Below are 23,024 nucleotides of genomic sequence, written 5' to 3' on the forward strand. Positions count from 1 at the left end.
CGCGAGAGTTTTTTGACATACGTCGGCATGACATCAGAGCAAGGCGGACTGCACTCGGACACATTTCTAACCGGCATGCATCTCGCGCTGATCACCGGTGATCGGTTCTGCGCAGATTTTGCTCATCTCAAACAAGCCTAATATATTTGGCAGTAGGTGGGCGGATCCAGTCGGCATCATTTCACTACACATGATTGGTTACAGTTCCTGTCCTGTGATTGGCTGTACCATTTCGCTGTGTGCCAAATTATTCAAACATGGAAAAACTTTATATTACTGTTCAACTGTGACTTTATAATTTCCAGTAATAAAACATGAATTTATTTCACGTCTTAAGTTCATGTAGTAGAGAGATTAAAGGCTCTTCCCTGGTTGATATTTCTGTATTATACATTCTTTATTCTAATATTCTGAGATATAGAATTTTGATTTCCATGAGCTGTAATTGTCACCGATGTTAAGGGTTATTTACCACACTCCGGAGGAGCAGACACCAGAGGCAGACAACCAAGGTAAGTTAAAAAGGTAAGTATTTATTAAATTTATAAAAGAACAGACAGTGGCTTTAAAGGTGTGTTGAGCTTTTCTCCCCTGCACCCTGCACACGATCTCAGGGACCTGGACACAGCTGAGGGGACAGATCAATTCGAAAAAATCTCCAAAGTTATGGGTCAATTTCATCCGTCAGAAACTCAGAGAAGACAGTTGTTTGATCTCACCACACTCGTGCATAAATCACTCTTGTAAATTCTCCACACGTGTTTAATTCACTCTTTTAGACACAGCAAACTCACTCTATCTTCACAGCGATTACTCAACTCGTTTCTCTTTTCTTCATAGGATGTATGAACCACAGAATATTGGACTCAGAAGATAAACATGGATTCAGCGATCTTCCCAGCCGCTACTGTTACTGTCAACAGGATAACACACTCTGCCCACAAACACGGGTTAGTCGTACACTGGTGATGGCAATCTTCACATGTGTTTTTCTCCAAGAGGTGAATCATAAAGGGGTGCACTTAACTTTTCCTCGGTGAATCACGTGAATCCTGCAGCGGGTTTCCACTCTCTTTTCTGCCAGTCACTCTCCTTCTGCCTCTGTATGATTTTCTCACTTACTTCGTTGCGTTGCTGTTCGTGGTTTCTAAAAGGGCTCACTTAATGAGCATGCCTCGGGGGACCCAACATGGAACACCGATCAGGCATTAAACCTCAGCTTTCCGCACTTGCATGCCGCCGCTCACGGTCACTGCCGCCATCCACTCGAGCACTCCTGTGGAGCTTTCCTATTGCCAGAGCATTTTTCCTCCTTACTGTGCTTCAAGCCCCTCTCTTTATACTGCTTTCTTCCCGAGCACATGCTTCAATGAAGCGCTACTCACTGGCTTCAGCTGGCGCTTGTTATGATCGGCGGCCATGACAGGTAAAAACAGAGCCGGCCCGGTGTTACACCGGCATTTCTTCCCCCTGGAAACGAGTCAACCATTTTTTTGGTTCCCGGTTTGTTCACCCGGTGACATAATCATTGGCAAAACTATTCAGATAATTTGATAATTAATTTAGTAAAAGTAATATCACACTGTAAACTTAAAAAACATGAATGCAAGTATTGAGTATGAAGTAGAATCGAATGTCAACTTGTCAATCGAATTATCTGAAGTTCGGTAAAAAACCTCATGCGAATAAATAATAATAATAAAGAAACACCTTAAAATGTCTCAAATCAATTCGATATACCAATTTGATCGCAAAACAGCATGTGACGTCATTACGCACAGGTTTTTATTCGCTTTAAAGCCGTTTGATGGAAACACACTTTCACCAGCTTTATTCGCATTTTTTTGCCGAACTTTTTTCATTTTAATTTTACAGTGTGATATTACTTTTACTAAATTAATTATTAAATTATCTGAATAGTTCTGCCAATGATTACAGCTCATGGAAATCAAAACTCTATATCTCAGAATATTGGAATAAAGAATGTATAATACAGAAATATCAACCAGGGAAGAGCCTTTAATCTCTCTACTACATGAACTTAAGAAGTGAAATAAATTCATGTTTTATTACTGGAAATTATAAAGTCACAGTTGAACAGTAATATAAAGTTTTTCCATGTTTGAATAATTTGGCACACAGCGAAATGGTACAGCCAATCACAGGACAGGAACTGTAACCAATCATGTGTAGTGAAATGATGCCGACTGGATCCGCCCACCTACTGCCAAAAAGATTAACCACGAGCGAGCGAGCAGGTTAAAGTTTCGCGAGCAGCAGAGCAAGGACTTGTACATGGGATTCTGTGCGCGCTCAAAGCACAGTTTTCTCCTCGCGGGTTACAATCCTGCTCGCGCGAGCAGAGAAATTCTGCGCGCAAAAGTAATATGCAAGCGTGCGGCTTTCGCTTGTGCGCGTGCGGATCTCATTTCCTCTCGCGAGGATCTCAAATCTTCTCACGATTATTGACATTATAATGTCGCCATATTTGGAACACAAATTAAGATATTTTTGATTAAATCTGAGAGCTGGATCACTCCTCCATAGGCTTCTTAAGGGATCGAAACTGGCTGGCCCAAAAGTTATGAAAGACATCGTTAAAATAGTCAGAGTGACTACAGTGGCTCAACCTTAAGTTTATCAAGCGACGAGAATACTTTTTTTGCGCAAAAAACAAACAAAAATAATGACTTTATTCAACTAATCATTTCCTTCTCTGTACGGCCGTGATATTTCACGTAGTGATATTGCGCAAAGCTTCTAGGTTGCACGTCACACGTAGGCTCACTATTGGCCGACGCTGGTCATGTGTGTGATGCGTGATGTCCAACCTAGAAGCTTTCCGTAGTTTCACTACGTGAAATATCACGTAGTGATAGAGGTAAAGGGAAGGGAAGGAGGCCTTCACATGGGAGAGACTAGTTGACACATATATTTACATTTATAAATGTAAATATATAAAATTATTACAATGTTGAAAATGTTTGTTTTGTCTTATTTTAAATCATTTTAAGTCATCTTGGGATCCCATTTGAATATTGCTCCTAGAGGCTCCTAGTGGGCAGAGGTGGGCACAAATACATCAAAAACTATTTTGTTACAAAATACAAATACTGGCTCATGAAATGTAACAAAATAAAATACAAAATACTGATGTGAAAAATGTATTTAAATAAAATACAAGTAATTAGTATTTTGAAAATACAAAAATACTCCCACAATAATCTTTTTTTTATTACTGAAAGGTCAATAACACAAATAGTAGCAATAACACAAATATGATGAATGTGTAAATTCAAAATGGCGAAATAACAAAATAAAAAAGTATGGGCATTTCACTAAATCTCTACAGGGCCTGAAATAGCTCCCTCTGACGTAAATGGCATGTATAGCTAAGTTCACATCAATGGTGTGGTAGTTTTATAGAAAATCAATATTTCTCATATGTAATACGTTTATATTGTGAACTAAATCCATATGACCGGGATTGGCAAGAACATATTCAAACCTTGGCAATGGACCGAGCACAATGGAAATGCATCACAGAGGATGTCGTCCATACCCAGCTAGGGTGAACAGGACGCTAACTAACTAACTAACTAACTATATTGTGAACGCTTGCTTAGCATGGAAATTTCAGTGGAGTTACGACAGACGCACTGTTTCATAATAGGTAGGACATATGATGTCCTTTATGAATGAAAACACAGTGCATTGATCTCATAAGGCACAATTATTTTCTCTATAATGCCATTCAGTGTGCAATATGTGTGTGTGTAGACTGTATATTTTACACAAAAGACTTTACCTTAAAGGTGCTATCAGCGATTTCAGGCCCAAAATAGGCCGAAACATAAATGATCACATTCATCTAATTTTTCCTAGGGGGAAATCACCGACAGGGGGTGGGTGTTGTGAGGTTTTGCTCCGACTTCGCGTGCAGCCGTGCACGAGTGCAAAACCTCACAACACTGTCTGTGATCGGTTGGAACACTGTTTATTTAGGTTTTGGTGGTTGGTGAAACCCATTGTTTTTGTGTGCAGATCTCAGAGCGTAGGCTGCCTACAGAGACGCGTTTTTTTTTTCGGACGGCATGCTTATGGGGCGGGCAGCTAGCGGATCGCTAGGAAAAATTAGATGAATGTGATCATTTATGTTTCGGCCTTTTTTGGGCCTGAAATCGCTGATAGCACCTTTAATGCCGTTTTTAAGAGGAGCAGTGCCACTTCTTCTCCTGTGTTCAAAACTCCTTCACTTCTTGGAGGGAGCCCGGTCTACAGGGTCTCACGTGATTTTCGTGCATCTAACCTGGACATTGCCATTGCCAACATCAGACCGAAAATATGGCAAAATCTTTTACTATGGTGATTTTTGGAAGTATTTAAGTATTTGAAATACTCTAAATACACTCCCTCAAAATATTTTGTTACAAACTACATTTTATTTTTTCCACACCTGCAAAATACAAATTACAAAATACACTAAAGTAATTAAATACGTATTTAAAATACATTTAATTAAAATACTGCCCATGTCTGCTAGTGGGCCCCGGACCACTGGTTAAGAACAATTGAAATATAGGGACAATTTGTCCCGGTAATGATGAAAGGATAGAAACGCCGCTGGTTAAAGCGGATACAGGGAGAGTCATGGCTCTGTGATTTCAGTAGTTATGAGATATTAAGGCAGGGCAGAAGTAGATTCAGTTTAGCACAGGTTTGAACAGGATAGGGAATTGTGACATTGGCATCAGATTAGGCAGAGTAAATTCGTAATCAGTCATGTTATGTTTCAACCCTTGTTGGGATGACAGGGAACTATGTGCTCTTGGTTTCCTGCTTCTCTTTATACTTTTATATGTACAAACTGAACAGGTTGGAAGGCACCCTGATATAATTTCTTAAAAGACTAGCAGTTTGAAAAATGGACGGATTGCTGTTGCTAGTAGATTTAAAAAAATAAAAAAATAAAAAATGTTAACCATAAGCTCTAGAAATTAAATAAAGTCCTCATCAAAGAGCTACAAAATTAAAAATAATAGAAAATTGGCCCTAAAATTTTCATGGCATATTGGTTTAGCTTAAGCTATTTTCCCCAAAATATTTTAATTAATATTGCTATATATTCAAATGTTTGAGGAACATGACAAAGAGTTCAAGGTATTGGCTTGGCCTTCAAATTCCCCAGATCTCAATTCGATTGAGTATGTGCTGGCCCAACAAATCACATCCATGGAGGCCCCACCTCCCAACTTGCAGGGCTTAAGAGAGGCTGCTCACTGCAGAACAAATGGGTGGAGCTTACGTCTAGTTCCCCCTCACTAGACGTCTAGTGATGAGGAGCGGATGTAATTTGGGCTTAATGGCTGGAGCTAGAATATCCAACCACACCCTAACCCTACCCACATCTCTATCCCTCCTACCCATCAGACGTCCAGAGAGGGGGAGCTGGACCTCATTGACTCTGCAGCTCACCACTTTGGACTTAAAAGGATCTGCTGGTAATGTCTTGGTTCCAGATACCGCAGGACACTTTCAGAGGTCTTGTGGAGTCCATGCCTCAACGCATCAGAGCTGTTTTGGCACAATATTATGCAGGTGGTTTTAATGTTGTATACATTGATCAGCCACACATTAAAACTCCCTGCCTAATATCGTGTACGCCCCCCTCAGCTCTGATGCACCAAGTGTCACAACTCTGAAGGAAATTGTCAAAGGATTCAGGTGCGTGTAAACAATAATATTTATTAAGCACAATAGTAGATAGCCGTGTGGGTCAGAGTGGAAGCAGGCAGAAGAAGACTCAGGCTCGGCAACGCAGGGACGCAATGGGCAGACACAGACGCAGGAACAAGTAGATAATCCTCCGGGAAACCTCAGGAAAATCACTGCATGTGAACAGGACTGAAATGCAGGAGAAACACGGTGAGTAGAACCCTGGTCAGCCTCAACAACCATCTGACAAAGACAGGAGGAGGTAACAAACAATATATAGGACATCCTCATTCAAAACAGCTGGCGCTGATCAGCCCATCAGCCGCGCTAATAAGCCGCGCTGATGAGCCGCGCCCACTCACACAACACGAACACACATAGCGAGGGCGAATCAATGAATCCATGAACCGTGACAGTACCCCCCCACCTAGGAGCGCCTCTTGGCGGTCTCAGGGGAACTTACCCGTTGATTGTAGTCATCAATAAGGGAGTGATCCAGGATGTCCCTAGCAGGAACCCAACTTCTCTCCTCCGGACCGTAACCCTCCCAGTCCACCAAGTACTGAAATCCACGTCCCCTCCGTCTCAAGTCCAGAATACGATGAACCGAATAGGCCATCTACGAGACACGGCAGTGGGGGAACCAGGGCGGGCGGATTAATGTGGGAATGAAACACGGGTTTTATTTTGGACACATGGAAAACTGAATTAATTCTCCTGTACGCAGGAGGGAGTTTGAGGCGGACTACCACTGGGCAAAGGATCTTAGTGACAGAGAATGGGACAATGAATTTGGGAGCCAGTTTATTACTAACGGAGCGAAGAGTAATGTTCTTGGAAGAAAGCCACACCTTTTGACCGACGACGTATACGGGAGGCTTCAGCCGGTGGCGATCAGCCTGAGCCTTGGTGCGGGCCCCCACTTGGAGGATAGTCTCACGGCTCTTCTCCATGTGTGACGGCACCTCTGGACGAAAGGGTGAGCAGAGGGGACCGCGACTGCGAATTCCAGACTAGGAAAAATAGGTGGCTGGTAACCTAAACTACACTGAAACGTAGAGAGGCCCGTGGACGATACTGGTAACGAGTTATGAGCGTACTCAACCCAAGAGATAAGCTGACTCCAGGAGGAAGGATTCTGAGACGCCAAACATCGTAAGGCTCTTTCCAAATCTTGGTTGGCTCGCTCAGCTTGACCGTTAGTCTGGGGGTGAAACCCAGACGACAAACTAACGCTCGACCCCAGTAACCGACAAAACTCTCTCCAAAATTTGGATATAAATTGGGGCCCTCTGTCGGAAACCACATCAGTCGGGAGGCCATGAATGCGAAAGACGTGATCCACGATAGTAACCGCCGTCTCCTTAGCTGGGGGTAATTTGGGTAAGGGAATAAAATGTGCCGCCTTCGAGAACCGGTCCACCACAGTAAGAATGACTGTGTTGCCCCGAGAAGGTGGGAGACCCGTGACAAAATCTAGCGCAATATGGGACCAGGGTCTCGAAGGGACAGACAATGGTTGAAGCAACCCATCTGGGGGGCGATTAGAAGTCTTACCACGAGCACAAACTGAACAAGCCAAAACAAAATCTCGAACGTCACGAGCCATAGCGGGCCACCAGAATCAATGCTTGATCAAAAACTTGGTACAACTGACTCCTGGATGACAAGCCACATTGGAACCATGACCCCATCTGATAACGTCGGACCGGACTCCCTCCGGCACGAATAACCGACCCGGTGGGCAGTCGGGCGGAGGCATTACCCCTTCTAAGGCCGTACGGACCTTCGTCTCGACCTCCCATGTGAGTGAAGAAATAATAAGTTTCTCAGGTAGAATACATTCGGGAGTAGACAGGCGCTCAGAGCGATCAAAAATACGAGACAACACGTCGGGCTTGATGTTCTTGGACCCTGGGCGGTACGAGAGCAAAAAATCAAAACGACCGAAAAAAAGTGCCCACCGAGCCTGCCTGGAGTTCAGTCGTTTGGCGGACCTGATGTACTCAAGGTTCTTATGATCGGTCCAGACGATAAAAGGTTCCCCCGTACCCTCTAACCAGTGGCGCTATTCCTCCAATGCTAACTTGACCGCCAACAACTCTCTGTTAACAATATCGTAGTTACGTTCGGCGGACGATAAGTGATGAGAAGAAAACGCGCAAGGGCGCATCTTGTCGTCCGCAGGAGACCACTGTGAGAGAACTGCACCTGCCCCCACCTCTGACGCGTCAACCTCCACCACAAACTGACGTGAAGGATCAGGGACTATGAGAATAGGAGCTGAAACGAAGCGGCTCTTGAGGTTGGTAAATGCCGCTTCCGCAGCATTAGACCACCTGAACGCCATTCTGGGGGAGGTCAAGGCGGTCAGAGGAGCGGCTAGTTGGCTGAAATTACGAATAAAACGTCGGTAAAAATTGGCGAATCCCAGAAACCTCTGCAGGGCCTTACGGGAATCTGGGATAGGCCAATCAACCACAGCCTTAATCTTGTCAGGATCCATGCGCACTCCTTCAGACGAGACGATGTACCCCAAAAACGGGACTGACTGTGCATGAAACGCGCACTTCTCCGCCTTGACAAAAAGCCCATTCTCGAGCAACCTTTGGAGCACTCGCCTGACGTGTTGAACGTGTTCATGGAGAGACGAAGGAAATATCAATATGTCATCCAGGTAAACATATATGAACTGGTCGACCATGTATCTCAACACATCATTAACGAGTGCTTGGAAAACGGCGGGGGGGTTGGACAGGCCAAACGGCATAACCAAGTACTCAAAGTGTCCCTTGGGGATATTAAACGCTGTTTTCCACTCATCCCCCCTTCTTATGCGGACCAAATGATAAGCATTGCGCAGGTCCAGCTTCGTAAAAAACGACGCTCCCTGCAACCGCTCGAAGGCAGGAGACATTAGCGGCAAAGTATAAGTATTCTTTACCGTAATGTTGTTCAGCCCTCGGTAGTCAATGCAGGGTCGCAGGGAGCCATCCTTCTTACCCACGAAAAAGAACCCTGCGCCTGCGGGAGATGAAGAAGGGCGAATGATCCGGGTTGCTAGAGATTCAGAAATATATTTCTCCATGACCTCCCTTTCAGGAACAGAAAGCGAATATAACTTGCCCTTAGGCAGAGACGTACCTGGTAGTAAATCTATGGCACAGTCATAGGGACGATGCGGAGGAAGAGAAGCAGCCGGGGTCTTACTGAGTGCGTTGAAGGAGATGGTGTGTACCAAAGCTGTGACGGGAATGTGAATTCTCTGGGCCAAAGAAAAGTCCATCAAATTGCCCTCGGCCCTCGAATCCACCAGCGCTTGGCAGCTGTGGGATTGGTCTGGCCACTGCAGTCTTACCGGGAGGAGAGTGGTGGACGAGGGTCTGGTCATGGAAAGCCCGTCTGACAGTAGCCTCCGTCCTACTGCCGGGCTTGTTCTTTTAAAGGACAGGTAGCAACAAAGTGACCGGTCTCACCGCAGTATAAACACAGACCCCTCGTTCTTCGGCGTTCCCTCTCCTCCCGGGAAAGCCGAGCTCGACCTACCTGCATGGGTTCTGGATCGTTCGGAGGGCTGACCGTGTTCACACTCCTGGAGCCGGGATACTCAGGGAACTCAAGTACTGGAGCCTAGTGCGACCGTTTCTCCCTCTGCTGCAAACGCGGATCCACCCGTAGGGCCAATTCGATCAGTCCGTCGAGACTTTTGGGTAACTCCAGGGTGTAGATCTCCCTTTGAACTCGGTCAGCCAACCCATGCAGGAACATGTCCCACTGCGCCTCCTCGTTCCACCTGCACTCGGCCGCTAACGTCCGGAATTCGATGAGGTAATTGGAGACAGTCTTGTTGTTCTGCCGAAGGTCGGCGAGTTGACGAGCCGCTTTGCGGCCAGCGACCGCATGGTCAAACACCCGCCTCATCTCCTCCCCGAGTGCGTGGAACGAGGAGCAGCAAGAGTGTTGATTCTCCCACACCGCCATTCCCCACAGAGCCGCGCACACCCGGAGAGCAAAATCATTACTAATGCCACCTTTGACTGCTCAGAGGCGAACGTCACCGACTGGAGAATGAAAAAATGAAACACTTTGTCAGGAAGGATCTGCAGAGATTAGGTTCACGGGAATACCTCTCTGGTGTAGGGATGCGCGGCTCTGGACGGTTGATGTCGGAGGATTCCGGGGAAACGGGCGGCGGGGGTGGTGCAGTGGGAGCTCTCAGTTGTTGTAGTTGAGTGGTGAGCTCGGACATCTGCGTTATCAGAGCCTGTATCGACGCGTTACCAGAGGCGACGATGTGTTCGTCCTGCCGATCCATGCGAGTGATGTTGCTGGCGCACATCTCCTCTAATCCTGTGGCACTCGCTGAATCCATCATAAATCTGAAGGAAATAGTCAAAGGATTCAGTTGCGAGTAAACAGTAATATTTATTAAGCACAAGAGTAGATAGCCGTGTGGGTCAGAGTGGAAGCAGGCAGAAGAAGACTCAGGCTCGGCAACGCAAGGGATGCAATGGGCAGACACAGATGCAGGAACAGGTAAATAATCCTCCAGGAAACCTCAGGAAAATCACTGCATGGGAACAGGACTGGAATGCAGGAGAAACAAGGTGAGTAGAACCCTGGTCAGCCTCAACAACCATCTGACAAAGACAGGACGAGGTAACAAACAATAGGACATCCTCATTCAAAACAGCTGCCGCTGATCAGCCCATCAGCCGCGCTAACAGTAGCGGAGTGGCCATCGGGAGAGTCAGGACTTTTCCAGGTGGGCCGGTAGTGTTTCGAGGCCAGGAGGGCCGGTCTGATAGTTATACATTTGCAAGTTCTTAGCAACACAGCATCCGGCGGCCTGGTGTGCGGCCGCTGCCCGCTGGTCAAACTGTGCAGCTTCTCTGCTCAACCTGTAAATAAATCCATCGATCCACAAGTTCTTCAATGGTCTAGTGGTAGATCTTTTGCCAAGCGTGTCAGAGGTTACGGGTTCTAATCCGCACTCATATAGTTTTTTTTTCTATCATCAAAACCGAATATGTTCATCATTGGTTACAGTCTATATCAAGCAGGGACACGTTTGTGTGCATTTTATTTTGTGATTTCACCGAGTCTCCGCAACGACGATAGATTGAAGAGCGCGTCCGAGTGAAGACTGTGCGGACGCCACAAGAGAACAACTGTATCCATGCAACTGATAGCAGTGAAAACTAGAGCGCTCAGCTTGATTTAAAAAACAACAGATTTTAGTGCTAGATCTCTTATTTGATAGTGAACTAAATGAATGCTTTGCTAGTTAACTGGATATGTTTTTTTGTGTATTAGGTAGCCTACATCCGTGCCTCAATGTTTCAAAAAGTGGTAGGGGACAATATCGATCCTGAGAAAAAGTGGTGGGGACACGTCCTACCCGCAAATTACGCCTATGATAACTACGACTTCACTGGATTTAAACAAATCAACCCCCCAGCCCACCCACAAGGGCCGGTGGTCTACGAAATTTCCCGGTAGATTTTTTGGTCCCACTCCGCCCATGCGCGCTAATAAGCCGTGTTGATGAGCTGCGCCCACTCACACAACACGCACACACATAGCGAGGGCGAATCAATGAATCCATGAACCGTGACACCAAGACATTAGTAGCAGATTCTTTAAAGGCACCGATATACTTTAAACAAAATCGAAGAATGAACTGGTGTGATGTTACTTTCCGGAAAAGTTCGCAATGGCTGGTGACCACCTTCGAACCCCCATTGGTCCATGGCAATTACGTTATAGGTAGGTAGGTGTGCTCTGGGGCTCTGCCTTTTTATGATGTGGAAATCTTTATGTCTCCTGTCCAGTCTGTCAAGGTTAGACTTCTGCAAGTAAAAACATTGATGAGTAAATAAACATGACGAATCACATGACTGGAGTGCTGAATTGTAGATCTAGTGCAAACATATCAACATCGCTATGATCAGATGCTTTCTTAACTTCTGTTTTCTCACTGCTGTTATTTTTGCTGTGTTTAGTTTGTTTATTTTGTTCAAATCAATGTGCGGCACATATTTACATATTCATTTAAACGCCACTTGCAGCAGCATGGGCAGCATGGATGTTCGCTAATAGTATACCGCTGGTCACATATTTCTAACTTCTTTTTACCCCAAAGTGAAGAACAAAAAAGAACTTCACTGTGAGTGTATATTACGCCCTTAAGCCCTGCAAGTTGCGAGGTGGGGCCTCCATGGATCGAATTTGTTGTTGTACCAGAAAGACTCAGTAGGCAGATAAACATTCAATAATTTTATTCTCTGAAAGATTTTTCAACAATTACATATGAATTTGTGTCAGCTACAGTCCTATCACAAAGTTCTTTGTCCTTAGTTCAGGTCTTGATGTAAGCTGGCCATCCTCGGACAGGAGGAAAGGGCCAATCTGGTGGTGGTGGTGGGGAAGATGGAGGGCTACTTCGCCAGGTCACCTATGATCAGCAAATGAGAGAGTAGGGTGAGACTTATATAGTGTTGACTTAATTAGTTCGATGTAATTAATGAATGACGTGACATTGGAGCCTTCCTGGTAGAACCTACGCTGAAGCTTTCATGTCCAGCACATCCCATAGATGCTCAATCGCAGTAAGATCGGGGGAATTTGGAGGCCAAGGAAACATCTTGAACTTTTTGTCATGTTCCTCAAACCATTTCTGAACAATTTTCATTGGCATTTGAACAATGGGCATTTGAACAATGCCTATTGTAGGCACTTTTGGTGGTGAACAAGTGTCATCATGGGTACTCTAACCAGTCAGCAGCTACACAGCCCCATACACAGCGAACAGCGATGCACTGTGAGTTCTTTCTATAATAGGAAGCATTACGTTTTTCAGCAGTTTGAGCTACAGAAGTTCTTCTGTGTGATCCCACTATAGCTATAGTCTTCACTTCCCACTTGGGTGCCCATGGCCCTGACGCCGGTTCACCAGTTGTCCTTCCTTGCACCACCTTTAGTATGTAGCTACTAACCAATGCATACTAAGCACACCTGACAAGACTTGCCATTATCCATCACTATTTGGCCCTTGTCAAAGTGGCTCAGATCTTTAGCTTGCCCATTTTCCTGCTTCCAACATTTGAAATTTAAGAACCAACTGTTCACTTGCCGCCTAATATATCACACTCCTTGACGGGTCCCATTGTAATGTTATAATCAATATCATTCAATTCACCTGTCAGTGGATTTAATGTTGTGGCTGAACAGTGCATATTCTATTCTATATTCTATTGTCAGCCATGAGAGTGGAGGATCCATTGAAGCAGATGATGATGACACACTCATGAGCAAATACTTGACTCTGGACTCTGAAGCATGCATAATCTATGCATCACAATCATACAAGTATGAACACGAGTTTGTATATACAAAGTACATTTGTTCTCTTTGTGAGTATGTTACATTTGAGGTAGACTGCCATTTGCAAACTGCCTGTTTTACCTGCAGTTTGCCATAAGAATGTGGTATGTGAAGAATGTAGACTTGCACTGAGTTGAAACTAACATCTGCAGTGAGAAACACTGCTGTTTGTGCTCACACTCAAAAAAATATACAAATGTGACAATATATAGCAAGGAAAAAGAACAGAAAGATTGCGACCATTTACAATTTACTTGAATATGGGTCCAAACCCTGATATTTTCAAATGGACATTATCCAGTAACAAACCAGAGACAACTTAAAAAAAAAAAAACTTCATAAGACAGAAACAAATGGTCATTGTATTCCATTGTGAAAAAGTATTGTGCTTAATTGAACTGAATGTGCACTTGTAGTGTACTTCTAATCTTAAAAGTATATCTGTACTTGCAAATAATATATTATTACTTAATAATGAAATAAAGATATACTTTTCATTAAAGTACATTTTAAATCATATCTTATTGGCATGTTTTAAAGAAATCCACTTATTTCAATGTATTGACTAAAGCACATGTAAAGGCCCTAACTGTAAAATTCACTATAACACAAAAAAATACATAATCCATCTTCATGTGTGTCTGTGTATGGGTAAAAAGGTCCCTGAACACCTGAAATATTCATATGATAGTGTGAGTGTGTAATTCTGCTTGTATAAGTGAGTCAGTTATACAAAGCTAGTTATCAAGAGGGTTGTGCAACTGTTTGAAGATGAGGACATGCTGACTAATTCATTGCTCAGATTGTTTAGGTGTAAATCTGTGTGCTTTTACACCTGTACAATGCTGCCCTATATTCTGTAGTAATATGCTGCTGTAATGTTGTCAAAGGAGTGTCATGTCTTGTAATCTCAGTGCACCCACCCAAAATGCTAAGCATGCCCTTGCCTGTCCATTACCAGAACTGTTCAGAAAACAAGGAGAGGAAGCCAGTCAGTGAATTTTTATCTGTGCAGGGACACGCCTTGCTCAATGGGAATCTATAGAGTATTTCTGATAGCTTCCTGGAAAGAATCTCATGAAAAATGTACAGTAGCCTAATGCTGACCAAAACTGCACATAATATCTAACACGTTTCTAACTTATCAGTTTTTTTTTTTTATAACAATACGATTACGACATGCCACAAGACTAAAAACTAGGCCAATGCAAACCTAATCACACGTTCTGAAGTAGAGGCCTGTTGTTGTGCAAAGGAATGTGTATCCTGAGAGCTTCCAGATGTGTTCCCAAAGGAGCAGTAGGCCTAATAGTTTCCAATAGTTTCATCCATCAACAAAAATGTGTCATAAGGAAACCTGGTTTTCCAGAGTTTTTTCCAGAGTGTGGAGCGTATGAAACCCGATCGACTCCGCCCCGTTAGGTTTACTGTCCTAAAGCATCAAGTTACATGAGACATTTTTCCCATAGTGGTCACTGACACGAAAGGTGGGTTTGATTTTTCTTTCTTTTTTTTTCCCCCTGAGTGGGAGGATTCAGGATGTCAGCCAATATGTGACAGAAGCGATGGGACGCTGAGAGTGTAAAGTAGGAGTACTGCACGACGGGAACAGTAAAGTTTATCTAGAGGCAAGAAAATAAAATAAATTCACTTCAAATGGCGGCAGAGGTATGTGGTGTACATTATATTACACATTTGTGATTGCTCCTTTACATATTAAATCGGGTTTCACGCAGTTTATGAGTGTTTTAAATAAGCTGCGTTTCGTCGGTTTTTTTCTCTTGAAACTTTGCATTTGTCAATCTCGGTAATCTTCCACACTTGACCGAAACGGTGTCAAGATGCTGTAATCTGCTGTCAAATAAACTAAAACAAGAAAACTTGTTTCTATGAAGGTTAAGTGTTTTTCTCCCCCAAAGATCTTGCTTCTGTTTCCTTTTTGTATGAGCAGTTAATAAGTGCCACTGACGCATATTTCTTTTGTGCTGTTTTATGTTTGTTTGGTTGTTTTTATGCGGACGAGTCTTTGTTTTTTTTTATGTGTCGTGTCATAACCACCGCGTTTTATAGGACATGTAGATTGAAAAGAAATTCGACTTTCGAAAACTCTTCTCGAGGACGTGCGTTCTTTGGCATCCCGCTGCGCTTAGTGAGTCTCCTTGTTTTTGAATGCAGAAACTCGCCCTGTGACCCTACCAAATAAATTATCTTAGAAATATTTCCAAATAATTCAAGCCATGAGTCGAGACCATCGCTGCAATGAAACGTTCGCAATTTTATCTATGCAAACTACACAATGGTTATGTGCCAAAACCTAGTAAGCTGTCTGCGTTCCTACCCTAACCACCCCCGTCACGCCTATGATAGCCAAAAAAATGCTGTCTAAGCAGGCAGCTCACTAGGTTTTGACATACAGCCATTGTGTAGAAATGGAAAGCACGGGGAATCAATCAGACTCTAGCGTTGTTGTGCATTGGCAGAAAGGCCTCAAGAAGAAGATGTGAGACCAGGGTGGTTGTGAATTGTCAAGGCTGCCATTAGTGTTAGATATTAAAGGGATAGTTCACCCCAAAATGAAACTTTTGTCATTATACTCACCCTTTAAGTTGTTACAAACCTGTATGAGTTACTTTCTTCTGTTGAACACAAAAGAAGATAGCTGACGGCACCCATTGACTTCCAGGAAAAAATACTATGGAAGCCAATAGGTGCAGTCAACTGTCTGGTTACCAAAATGAGGGTGAGTAAATGACAAAAATGTCATTATTGGGTGAACTATCCCTTTGATCCTTTTTTTTTATTATTATTGTAGCCACAGGATTTTTATGTATTATTTCAACAGCGTACAGTAAATGTCTTTCGAGCCATAACAATGGAACCCTAACCCTTTGTTTTAACAAAACAGGGAAATGGTTTCCGTCATAAAAGGCTCAGCTTAGGTAAATAATGCTCAGAGGGCGCCGGGCTGTCATGGCCTGACATGCAGGTATTTCAGGTACTTTAGAATCTAGATAATTGTGTGAGAGTGAGCAAGGTTTGAATACACACAGTTTACAGACTCCTTTAATAGTGCTCTGATAGTTTTGAAGAGAGTGAAGAAAAGCTCAAGCTTTTGGATCTTTAGAGTTGATTAATCTATATAAAACTGAGCGCATATGATTGTTTCAGCCTGAATGTTTATTGTTCTTCATTATAAAAGACCAAGCAACAGATGGTAACATACCAAAACTAAATAAATAATTTCTAAATAAAGAAGTGCTGATCGTCATATCATTTTTCTGTTTTTGTAATTTAAAAGATGGTTTCCTGCACTACATTTTCCAGTTGAATTATGATAGACATTGAGCAAAGAAGATCATTATATTCTCCCCAGATCAGTGTTATTTTTTTTTTTCTATGTTCTTTAAAGTGCCAACACAGAACACATGGGTGGTTTTCTAAAGAACTAGAGAAAAAACTTATTTGTGAAACTGAAACAGGTTCTCCTAAAACATTAGGCTATGAAACCCTTTTGGTTTTCAATGAAACATTTTTAAGCAGTAGAACCTCCACCTATATTATTTTTCTTATAATGATCTGTCTCTATCTGTACACAACATCTTGTACTCTCTTAATTCTGCAGTATTCTGACCTTGAGAAGGCCATTAACACCTTGGTCACAAACTTCCATGCTGCTTCTCCTGATAATCGGCCTACGCTGAAGGTAGATGAGTTCAAGAACCTTCTCTCCTCCCAGCTGCCAACCTTAGTCAAGGTAAAAATCCATGTTGCCATTCATTCCACCAGATAAGTAAACTGATAAAAAAAACTGTTATTACTCATGTCAGGTGACTGTATTAAGCTGCAGCTTAACAATTGATAATCCTTTCAATGGGGGAAAATGTGAAAATGCTACAGTGAAATGAGTTTTATTTATGATAACAATAATGTTAGGCCTCTTTTTTAAAACAAGCTTTTGCTGTAAAACATTGTAAAAAAAATATTTTTAGATATAAAAAGTATTAATTGTATAGCTTAGGTTAAGTTAATGTTTTTGCATTGTTTTAGGGATACATGTTAGTTAGGTGGTGGTGTTGTGTGTGTGTGTGGGGGGTAGTGATGTATGTCTCGAGACCGGTCTTGGTCTCGAGACCGGTCTCGAGACCACTTTTACGTGGTCTCGGTCTTGTCACGGCCTTGACGGTCTTTGGTCTCGGTCTTGTCTTGGTCTCGGACCTCTCGGTCTTGTCTAGGTCTCGCTGTCTCAGACCGACATAGTGGTCAGGGGATTGAGCAATACAATACTACAATATCCACGACGATATCCGCAACGGATTGAAGCGCGCGTCCGAGTGAAGACAGTGCGAGCCACGCGAGAAAACACTGTATCCGCGCCACTGATCCCAGCGGCAACGAGCACTTTGATCACTTGATTTAAAAAACACATATCAGGGTGCGATTTGTGAAAAAAACAGAGGGGGGTATGTTTTGAAAAAGTTTTATTCATAAAAATAAATCATGAGAACATGAACTTCATCACTGCATTTGCAGGAATTGTAAAATCTTTTTTCTTATTAACTCATGAAGTAGCCTAACGCAAAATATGTTTTACTCTAATAGCTTATCATGTACAGTTTTTGATATATTAATATTTAGTAAAACACATATCAGTGACATGATGGGTTTTACCTTCATTCAGGAGATTTTGGGTAACTGCACAACTGACAGATGACTTTGAGCGCACCGCCCACGGTGTGTGTGTGTGTGTGTGTGTAACCATAGCGACAAAAACGACCAACTTTCGGATCCTGCACCTAAGCCTATAATTTCGTTTTTAAAAATATAATTATGTATTTAAAAGTTGCAGAATGGATTCATTTGGAGACTTCGAAATCAGCAGAGATAGGCAGGCAAATGCAAAACAACATTTGACAAGTTATTGCTTAGCTTCAACACTAATGTTTTTTTTCCCCTCCGGTCTCGACTTGGTCTCGGTCTTAGTCTCGACTTGGTCTTGGTCTCGACTTGGTCTGTCTTGGTCTTGGTCTTGGTCTTGTCTTGGTCTCGATACCATCTGGTCTTGGTAGTGTCTTGGTCTCGGTTTAGGCGGTCTCGACTACAAGTCTAGTGGGGGGGGGGGGGGGGGGGGGGGGGCTATGCTGGAAAGGCCAGTTTTGCAGCTAACGTGCAGGCTTTATTTATTATCATCTGTCCATTTAACTTATTCCAGTAGCAGTATATTTAGGAACAGTGTATGAGCTGGTGTAAAAAACACACCTTCCCCTAATGCCTGTAATGTTGTCACCATATTTATAATAGCAAAGTTCTGGTAACCACAGCTGCCATTTTTTTTGCTGGCAATTTAACATTTTTCCTGTGTATGATTTCTGTGAAGGATTGGTCGGTTTCACAGAGACTGTTTCCCATAGTTTGTTGCCTTAGATAGAGGCGTGGTCTGATTACACAGATCAGTTTAAACTCAGGTTGAGCCAGCGAAGGACACTGGGTGTGGCTCCATTCAGGGAGCAAAATGGTGGCTGCCATTGATCTAAATAGTTTCTCCTGCTCTTCAGTTACAGTCGGTACCAGATCATGTTATGGCAGGCCTTCTACAGCTTCAGGGAGAACCTGTGACATAGAAGATTTTATATTTATTTTAGTTGAATGAAGAGCAAATGCTCTGAGGTAAATGATACTGTAACATTTGAACTGTACTTCAGTTTTGATGTAATTGTGCTCACAGTTCATGTTGTGACATGTTAGAAACAGAAGAAAAAAAATAGACTGTCACTGTACAGATTTAGAAACATTTCTTAGAACAAAATCAATATCAATATTGTATATATGATTATGCAAGCATTGCAATGTTTAATTTAATTAGATTATATTTAAAGATTATAAATGAAAGCTTGAATCTACTCATTGTACTTGAACTTGCAGAGTTATTATAGAACATGGGGGGGGGGGGGGGTTATAGGCTCAAAATAATATTTATTACTGAGCAATACAGACAAACCAACAGCCACATGAGGGCGATATAGTGCAATTGTTTAAATGCAAAAGAGAAAAAAACATTTTACATGGGGCACATTTTGACAGAATACATGAACATCAGTGAGGATTTGCACTCTCTCTTTTTTTCCTCTAGTCGGATCATTTTGGAGAAGTGCTGAAGCAAATGGGTGTGAAAGATGGAGAAGGCATCAGCTTCAAACACTTCTGGGGCCTGATCCAGAACTTGGCCACAACCCAGCATGGTCTGCTCAGCCACGAGAAGTTGTCCAAATGCACCTGCCTTTTACTATGAGCCGCAGACTTCAGCTGCATCTGCCACTAAGATCTGGTCTCTCTGCATCTCTGCATTTATCCAGAACCACTCATCTCCAGACAAAACACTAACTTTCCTTCCTAAACATTCCAATAAAATGCTGACAAAATAAACATCAAGATGTCCTTACATTATTATTATTTTTTTACATTGTGTCAAGCATTACAGTGATCATCTCTCTTCAATCAAGTATCAAGCAATCAAGTATCAAGTTATTCATAATATACAGACAAGTTAACTAACTTCTTCATATTCCATAATTAACCTGGAGTTCAATTTGTTTTTACTTGCAAGTAAAGTTACAGCTTCCCACACAATTACATTTAACATGAATTGAGTGTTTCTCAGTAAAAGAAAATTCTTTAATTTTCCTTTAGTATTATTATTATTATTTTTTTTTGTGATAACACTACATTTAAACTTACTGCCATAATAGTCTAATGTTTATTTTTGCATGCAGACATGTACTGAGTGGTTTTGGCAAACAAAAACAACATCAACATTAAAAGCTTTTATTTATATTTTGTAATACTGTTTTGTATGGCCAAAAATCAGTAACACCCTGAATTATTGTTTAATAAAATACACATCAAAAACATCCCTTGTTTTTTTCTGATTTATAACCAATTGTAATTTTCATTTAGAATCAACTGTCACTGTGCAACACAAAGGTCCTTACTGAGAAAAGAACAAGGCAACTACAGAAAGATGATCGGGTCTTTTGATATTGTTATATATGTTATTAAAAACTGCTGTACAAGGTTACATGTAAATACTTTTTTCTTTATTTTTATCACAGCTTAGGTTCTCAAATTCACCACAGCAAATTTTCACAGTAGGAGTAGACACTTAACACTTTTTTTTCTTCACCACATATTCTGTCAAAACAACTCCACAGAATTAGCATTTTGGTCTGGGAACGTTTATCTTATCAGCCTATTTGAATGAACACTTTTTGCATGCTTTTTTTTCATCCTGCACTCCCGTAAATGTACAGTGAAAATTAACCATATACTGTATACTGTCTTATATTTAAAGTATTGTATTTTTTAAGGTAAACACCCTACATTAGATATATCAGTAGTGCACTGCCCAACAAAAACACTATTCCGTAAATAAGAACAATAATCATTGATTTCTGTCAAATTTAAGGGCACCCAAGTAATTAATGTCAGTCTCCAGTGCAATACATGCATTCATCCATAAACTTTAATTTGCCAAAATGGGGGAAGCTCTGCATCCTGATCATACAGACCACTGTCTGCTGTTGAATAAGGTAGACTACATAGATGTCCTTTTAAGAGGACTTCCCCAGTAAAAGCTGTTGTACCCCTAAGGGTAAAATGTTGTTGTAAGACATTCTTCAAAATATCTACTTTTATGTAACGTCTTATTGGAAAATATGAGAGTGAGTTCCTTTTGTATTCCTAGCTCAAACATTAGAAAATGGAGGCCGTACCACCAAAGTCTTGGGTTTAATTCTTAGAATGCATGAAGTGATAAATTGTATTCCTTGAATACAATGTAAGTGTCAGCACTATGTGGTAAGTGGTAAGCAGACGAGACACAGAGCCTGGGGGCTGACCAATGGAGGTGGAGCTGAACAAGGTGGAGACCACAGAGAAAATGAAAAGACGACGGCCGAGACCCCGGAAGTCCAAGGCAATGCCATCGACTTGAGGGACCGAAGCAGTAATGGGAGCCTGGCGAAGCCAAAGGGCTGACAAGCCAAGGTGAAGACCTGGGTCTGGAGGCCTGAGGTATAGCCAGGGGATCCGCCTCACAAAGCCGAACTGGTGGTGAAGAGGCGCAAAGCCGGAGAGCTGGAGAGAGTCAGCGGTAAGGGGGAGATGAGTAGTTAAGAAAAACTAATTCAGATCATTTTACGGGTTACTTGGAGCGAGTTCAGGGGTGGAAACAAGGATGTGAGCTGGCTTATTAATAAGCCAGCGTCTCTTCAACTGGCTCAGGAGTTAACTGCCACCACGGCGCAGACTCTGGGATGGACCTGGTGGTGGGATCTGGCCTCAGGTTGGAAATGGCTTCCGGCTCTAGTTCCAGGATGAATGAGTTGGCTGGCTGTGGCTCCATGGTTGAAGATGACTCTAACATGTGACCCGTGGCAGGCAATGACCCAGGCTCTAGCTTAGTGCATCGACATTAGGTCCGTGCCTATACTATATCATAACTACACCACTATGGGTATCAAAATTATTACTGAACTTCCCAGTGTTAAATATGACTTGAGAGGGCATTCATGTCCAATTTTTAACTAGGAAACTCGTATTTATGATAATTCCGATAGCACATGAAGGAAGCATTAGTCTAAGCATACAGAGTCCAAACATGATGGAAAAAGATCATGCATATATTAATTTGTCTATAACAGCTGAATTTGTGCAAGATGTTGCACTACATATAGCTGTCACCGAGAATACATATTTCTCTGAATAAGTATGAAATTAATCTTTTGTACATCAAGTTTCCATCAGCCATTTTCCAAACTGCTGGTCTAATGTGGGTACAGCGTATATTATACAGGTATAAATTCCTTTTTAACCCTTTGATGCACAACATGGGTCTAAATAGACCCGACTGAGTTTTCATTTTCTATATCTTTGCAAGAAATTCATTTCATCATTCAGTATTCCAGGTATTCCTCAATTAGCTTGTTTTAGATCATTACAAATCCTTATTTAAATTTTTCCTTTCTTACTTTTCGAATAAAAATCATTTTTGTGTCACTACCCTTCTAATGCGCAACATGGGTCTAAAAAGACCCGTATTCATGTTTCTTTGCTGAATATTCGAAAGAAATGTATTTTATCATTTATTAATCCAGGTATTCATTAAATATCTTGTTTTTGATTTCCACAAATCATTATGTTTATTTTTCCTTTCTTACTTTATAAACAAACATGGTTTTTGTATTTCTACATCAATTTTACACACATGGGTAAAAAATGACCCATATAGGAACCTTTGATATTTATAAATAGTATAAATATATTTACTGCAGAAAACTATTCATCTGCCACACATTTCACAATTCAACACAGCTGCTTTTGTATATTTCATGCATGTAAGTTTTATTTAATAAATTTTTGTCACAGAGAAAATATTTTATATTTTGTGAAAGACATCTAGATATGGCCTAATATTTGAACATTTAGGCTAAGGTTACCTTGACCTTGAAATCCATTACTAGTGCAAAAGAGAAACATGTCCAATACTATTAGCTAGCTTGCGGTCGATATATTCTATTTTATCTAATAGCTAGGTCAACAAAATAAAAGTTGCAATAGAAAGTTATATATACAAGTATATATTGTGGCTGTTGGGCAGAAACCTTGTACCTCCATATTCATTTTTATTTGTGGTCATAAATCAATGCAATCGGTCACATAAGCCGTCGTGTGGTGGCGTTCTGGTGCACTATGGCTGCTGTCGCATCATCTTGGTGGATGCTGCACATTGGTGGTGGGGAGATCCCCCTACAGTTGCACTACACTACAGTTCAATTTCAGTGTTATCGGTTATATGTGTGTTATGTGTGACAAAGTGGCCAATAAACATATTTCAAGTGTTACAGTAAATGTGTTGATCTAAATAACTG

At 41.9% G+C, this 23,024-nt stretch overlaps 1 protein-coding gene across 2 annotated transcripts in view; it reads left to right on the forward strand.

Annotated features, from left to right (window-relative positions):
• The window catches only part of s100v2 (S100 calcium binding protein V2), a 240,591-nt gene extending 221,070 nt beyond the window's left edge, over positions 1 to 19,521 (forward strand). Inside the window, exons 2-4 of one of the 2 annotated variants that reach the window (XM_056254563.1) lie at positions 14,699 to 14,769; positions 16,724 to 16,855; positions 19,229 to 19,521. In XM_056254563.1, coding sequence (XP_056110538.1) covers positions 14,758 to 14,769; positions 16,724 to 16,855; positions 19,229 to 19,387 — 303 coding nt within the window. In that variant the 5' untranslated portion in view covers positions 14,699 to 14,757 and the 3' untranslated portion in view covers positions 19,388 to 19,521. Of the gene's footprint in view, positions 1 to 14,580; positions 14,770 to 16,723; positions 16,856 to 19,228 lie in introns of those variants that run through there. The other variant, XM_056254562.1, reaches the window with a different exon arrangement.
• The last annotated feature ends 3,503 nt before the right edge of the window (positions 19,522 to 23,024 follow it).

This window comes from Rhinichthys klamathensis, unplaced genomic scaffold (assembly GCF_029890125.1).
Source record: "Rhinichthys klamathensis goyatoka isolate OS25496 unplaced genomic scaffold, OSU_Roscu_1.1 h1tg000111l_1, whole genome shotgun sequence".
In the NCBI taxonomy this organism is placed as follows: Eukaryota; Metazoa; Chordata; class Actinopteri; order Cypriniformes; family Leuciscidae; genus Rhinichthys; species Rhinichthys klamathensis.